The following is a 6,008-nucleotide window of genomic DNA, read 5'->3' on the forward strand; positions in this document are numbered from 1 at the left end:
GTTGCTGTTGACATTACAGATCTTCAATAGGCTGCCACGTCTTTCTGTTTTTCTCCAGGGACCAAAGCGGATGTTGGATGCTCAAGTGCAAACAGACCCAGTATCCATCGGACCAGTTGGCAAATCCAAGTAAACAAATCAGCATGGTTCCCACCAGGTTCTCCTGCCACCAAGATGTGTTCTCCTTACTCCATCTCCTCCCCAAACACGCTCCATGTATATATTCTTCTGATGGCCAGCAAATGAAATTCTGCCTAGAAATTAAGCCTGAGCTGTTGTATATTGAGGTGTATTATTTACGTCTCTGGTCCAGTCTTTTCTGGCAAATAACTGTAAAGATGGTTTAGCAGGTCACCTAGTTGGGTCAGAAGAGTCGATGATCACCAAGCAGGAAAGGGAGGGAATAGAGGAATGTGTTCGGGTTAAGTGATGAAAATGGCAGTGGTGGCCGGGCATGGTGGCTCTCGCCTGTAATCCCAGCACTTTGGGAGGCCGAGGCAGGTGGATCACCTGAGGTCAGGAGTTCAACACTAGCCTGGCCAACATCGTGAAACCCCATCTCTACTAAAAATACAAAAATCAGCCAGGCATGGTGGCACACACCTGTAGTCCCAGCTACTTGGGAGCCCAAGGCACGAGAACCGCTTGTACCCAGGAGGTGGAGGTTGCAGTGAGCCAAAGTTGCACCATTGCACTCCACCCCGGGAGACAGAGCAAGATTCTATCAAAAAAAAAAAAAAAAAAAAAAGGCAGTGGCAAGTAAGTTATAGAAGAGGAATTGCTGCTAGAAGGAATTAAGCGTTGTAGTAAACGCGTGCTCATCCTCTAAGCTTGAAGAGGGGAGACGAAAATCCATTTGTTTAGATTCACATCTCAAGGAGGGAGAACCCGGGCTGTGTTGGGTGGTTGCCAATTTCCTAGAATGGAATGTGTGGGGTATAGAAAAAGGAATGAATAAGCGTTGTTTTTCAAATAGGGTCCTTGTAAGTTATTGATGAGAGGGAAAAGATTGACTGGGGAGGGCTTAAAATGATTTGGGAAAACAATTGCTTTTGAGGCTGAGTGACAAGGGCAAAGATTACAACTCAAAAAAATAAAATAAAGGAAGTTGCACGGTTATTTTGCAACACAAGGGGGCGGCAAGGTCCCCATTTTTATCCTGTATTCTGTATCCCTAACAAAGATTTGGTCTCTGCTATCTTACATTATTAATGTTTCTCAGATGGCTGAGGGGCTCGCTTCATCTGTTCCGTCTGACACTTATCTCAAGTGTGTCTGTCATTCCTAATGTTCTCAGGATGTGCTCTGATAAAACCCTCCCCATAACCTCAGTTAATAAAAATTTACAGAAGATTTCTCAAATACCTGAGTTGTTTTTAATACCTGTACAAAAGAGTAAATAGGACCCTGAGTCTATTAAAATGTAATTCAAAGTAGCATATGATTGACTGACAGTCATGTAAACTGTATCTTTCTTTTTCTGATTTAATAAAAAAATACATTTACTTCTAAAGTATCTTTTAATTTTTAACTTTCAAAGCAGTCCCACTCTGTATCTGAAATGGCTCTAACTTCTGCATTATAAAATCCATACTCTTCCTCCATTATCTTCTTTGGAAGATAATTCTCTCCCAGATCCTCCCGGATTTCCTTGTATATGGGCACACACACACACACACAAATGTGTGCACGTGTATGTTTGCATGTACACACACATGCATGTATAAAATAGTGCTCTCTTAGGCCAGGTTGCTTGGAGCAGAGCCTGAGATGGGGGTTTGGGTGCATAGGATATACTGGGAGTGGGCTCCCAAGGAAAGGGAGTAAGAGAAAAAGAAGAGGGCAAGAAAGGAGTTGCGCAAGGGTTGGTTTCAGCTGGAGCATGAATTGCACCACCCAGATAGTTTGACCTTGAGTCAAGGGAGCCGGTCTTTGAACCCCCGTTGGTGAATTCTAGGCTGCCCTGGGAGGTGGGGGGATGGGCAAGCGGCCCCCATTGAGCTGAGAAGCTGGGATGCCTAAGTCATTGGAGGATGAGTGCATTGGCAGTGTCCACTACAGATACACACATATATGTTCAGATACATATTTATACCCATATTTTTAGATACATGCACATACTCATATATATACATACATATCATGCAGGAATAGATCCATGCACTCACACAGTCATATTTACATACATGCAAATAAACACATGTAACTAACACAGATCCACACACACATTGGCTCACACAAATCTATCTCATATGCAATTCATCACACGTTGATCGGAGATAAACATTGAATATACTCTCCTGATGTGGACCTCGACTATAAGGACAAGTTTGCCGCTTAGGCAAATTACACCACGGCTTTGGCAAAGAGGCATTTGGAAAATGTGTTCAGAAAAACACGGTATCACTCAAAACCCAAGCGTAAGTGAGGAGAGGATCCTGTGCTGCTGGGGCCTGTTAGCTCCCAGCTTGGACGGGCCAAATTCGTGTTTCCAATAAAGACCAGAGGTCTTTTCCTTGCAGCTGGGTTAGCTTTTTCAAACCTCCTGACCATACCTCGAGATTACTCACACCTGTGCCTCACTCAGTTGCGAACTATCTCGTGCCGCTTAGTATCAGAATGCTTAACTTGGCAGGAAGCGGGAAAACAGCACTTGGGGAAGCCCTTGATGGGAGACCCATCACTGCCATCATCAGAGCATGGGGTGATTCGAGGAAACCAGGCAGCTGCTATTCCTTTGTCTCCAAACACCGCGGGGGTTGCCTGCTGCAACCTTTGGTGAGCTCCTGAGCTGCGGTCCATTGAGGAAGGTGACAGTATCATTTGCAAGTTTCACCTCGCTGGGTACAGGGGCTTTTTGCCCAGATAAGAAATGCCCCTAGGCAGGAGGAAGAGAAACAGACTGAGTAGCCCAGGCCAGTTACTAAGGCAGATGGAGCCCTCCCAAGCCCCCCCACTCAAACAAAACAAAACAAAATAAAACAAAAAAAGGCTCTTTGCTGAGAATCTCTCGCAAAGCATGCCAACAGTTTTTATAACTGGTTTCCTATGCTTCTGGGCCAAAAAAGAGAATAGTCTTGTAATGAAATTGCTTTTTTTTTTTAAAGCAAGAAAGGCCAGAGAGAAGTAAAGCACATGACTTACTGGGAGAACTCTAAATTCAGTTATAGCTCAAGAAACAAGTTAATACTCCATTTTTGTGTTTGTGTGTGTGTGTTATTGTTGCTGTGTTGAGTTGAGATCCCATTTCCAATGCATTTACCATAAATTCTAATGCCCACCCCCTTATGCTGAACTAGAGTGAAAAAGAGCTGAAACTCACCAGTAAACCCAAGAAAGCCTTTAGGACATAGATTCCCAGAAATGCCACTCAGACAGAACAAGCAGTGGGGGAAATAAGCAAAGCAAAGGTGGCACACAGAAAAACATTATTAAAAGAGAAAGAAGAATTAAGACCTGGGGGAGGGAGCAAAAATGACTTTATTATTATTATTTATTTATTTATTATTTATTTTTAGGTACACAGGGAAGTGTGTCTTCTCCCATGTCAAGAAGAAGTGGCCTTTCCAGGAATGGAGCTATTGAGCTGAAATGGCTGCCACTGCACACACACACACACAAACACACACACACACACACACCTCTCCCTTCCAGTTCCAGCTGACGGTGACTTTTTGACTGGTAACCATAAAAGAATTCATTCAAAAGGGCAGTTGTTCTCAGCAGCCAGTGAGGTCCTTCCTGCATTCGTCGTCTTGGAGAAGGAGGCACATAACAAAATAGAAACCAAAATGGGAAGGAAAAGAGAAAGAAAGTGAAATTCCTGTGTCTTTGTTGTATGTGTCCCCTTGCTTTTTAGATAAATTATCAGGGGTTTAAACACACACTCTCTCCCCTCCCTCCTCGCACTTCACACACACTAGATTGTTCTTGTTTGTTTGCAAACAGTCCAGAAGCACTGGGGTCTCATTAAATTAGATTCTAAGTGTCTTAAAGAATTAGATTTCAAGAAACCAAGAATCTGTGTCCTTCCCCTTCTCAGAGTGCCTGGAAGGGTGCAGATTTCTCCAATCTGAATCTGACAATGTTATTTCTTATGTCAGATAATCCCAAGTAGATCTTATACCTTAAAAAAATAAAATCAGCTACACTACCTACCTTACAGGGAAGGAAAAAGAAAGAATTCCAATTATTAACTAACCCAAGACACAAACACAGGGGAAACTAGGGAATGTGCTTTGCAGCAATGTAAGATTATAGGGGTTGGTTTTTTAACCATCCTTTGAATGTCCCTCTTTAAGCCTTTTTAAAGGGCAATTTTGCACGGTGAGTAGAATTAGGCTTCTCCGTGGTCAAGATTTTGTTCACTCTATCAGTGCAAATTAAGTGGCACTGGCCCACTGGAAATTATAGTCTCCATTAGGAAGAAAAGAAATTACTTACCGAGCAGCAAATTCTCTAAATTTGTAATTCAGATCTTTAGTGCAGAATGCCGGTCAGGATCCAGCCCTTTGCATAAATTGGTTTTCTGGGGAGTTTAACCCCTTAGCCTCTGTTGCCCTTTTCTTGAACGGCATTCATGCAACCCTCTCCATCTCCTGGCCCTTTAACTGGCCCCGGCAGAAGTTGCAGTCCACAATTTCACAGAAGTAAGGATAATACATTATCACACATTACCGTTTATAAAGTGCTCTGGGTACAATCTGTAATTTAAAGCTGTATTTCCCTCACTGAACTTAAGTGCTTCCTTTGTTACATTTCATTACCGGGGGACTGGCATGCACCTGTATAGATTTTTTTTTTCGTTTTTTGTTTTGTTTTGTTTTTCCAAATAAGCACTTCTTGACAAAATGGCCCCCAGCTGCACTTCTGCTAATGACAGCCATGGAAGGGCTGGTTCCTTACGTGATCTACTCTCTCAGAAGCATGCTTTTGTCAAAATGCAGCCACGTGGGGGAGCTGCAGGACCTGGGGTTCTGCAATGCCTAGACCTTTTTTCCCTGATTGCCTAACCAGGAAACTGGGCCAAAGCAGCCAGAGAGAGTATTTGTTGATTAACTTCTAGAAAGCAGTCAAGTTTAATTAGGAGAACTAGAACGAGAAAGCTGAACTGGGCAAGTCAGTGCCTTCTATGATTCTCAGTCCTCCAAACGAAGATAAGGTTGGTTGGTGTGTCCATCCTTATCTGCTCTATCTTGGAAGAAGCTCAAGGAAGATTGTGTGATTGCAAAACGTTTAAGTTGGTGTCATTGCAATGCATTTAAATAATCCTTACTGGCCCATCCTGCTCCACAAAGCAGCCTTACCTCTCATCTTCTCCACTCCCAACTAGACAGCAAGTGACTTAAACTCTGAGTGTCCTCCCTCAACAATGGGCTAATAATAGAGCCTACTTGTGGAGCTGCTGCCAGCATGCGGTGAGATGGTGCATACCAAACATTTACTGCAGTAGCTGGCACATTGTAAGCACTTAGGAAAGGCAAGCTATTCTATCATGGGGAACTTTTAGCACCAAGTAACAGAAAACCCCTACTTGAATTGGCAGATAATCGTAACAATAAGGGTATTTATCATTTCATATCATAGGTGTTGTATAACATCTTTGGCTTTGATTCTCTGAGACTCTGTTCCAGCTAACAACGATAATGAGGAAATGTATCGTTTCATATAACTGGTGTTAAGTCTCATAGCCTGGCTCTGGTTCTCTGACACTCCATTCTGCCATGTTCCATGGGTGGACTTCATCCTAAAACTGTGCTGAATGATGGCTGCAGTTCCAGGCAAGGGGATTATGGGAATACCATAATCAGTTTCAATGAATCATTTTGGTGAAATCATGTTGAGAAGGCAATACAATGATGCAGTAGAAGTAAAGCCATTATTGATATCAGTGGCTTTAAGGCTAACCATTCCCCAAACTAACTGTGTCCCTTCAATTCACACCCATGGGATTTGTGTAATGACAGTCCCCACCTTCCAAAGCAGGGCCACTAGAATGTGAACTTATC

At 43.0% G+C, this 6,008-nt stretch overlaps 1 protein-coding gene across 10 annotated transcripts in view; it reads left to right on the top strand.

The window, feature by feature from the left end:
- Positions 1-1,516, top strand: part of BCAS1 (breast carcinoma amplified sequence 1) — a 126,100-nt gene extending 124,584 nt beyond the window's left edge. For 8 of the 10 annotated variants that reach the window (XM_030825560.1, XM_030825558.1, XM_030825565.1 and 5 more), the window contains one exon: positions 59-1,513. In XM_030825560.1, coding sequence (XP_030681420.1) covers positions 59-133 — 75 coding nt within the window. In that variant the 3' untranslated portion in view covers positions 134-1,513. Of the gene's footprint in view, positions 1-58 lie in introns of all 10 variants that reach the window. The other 2 variants (XM_030825557.1, XM_030825564.1) reach the window with 1 other exon arrangement.
- Positions 1,517-6,008: the final 4,492 nt, after the last annotated feature.

The sequence above is a fragment of the Nomascus leucogenys genome, chromosome 13 (genome assembly GCF_006542625.1).
Source record: "Nomascus leucogenys isolate Asia chromosome 13, Asia_NLE_v1, whole genome shotgun sequence".
In the NCBI taxonomy this organism is placed as follows: domain Eukaryota; kingdom Metazoa; phylum Chordata; class Mammalia; order Primates; family Hylobatidae; genus Nomascus; species Nomascus leucogenys.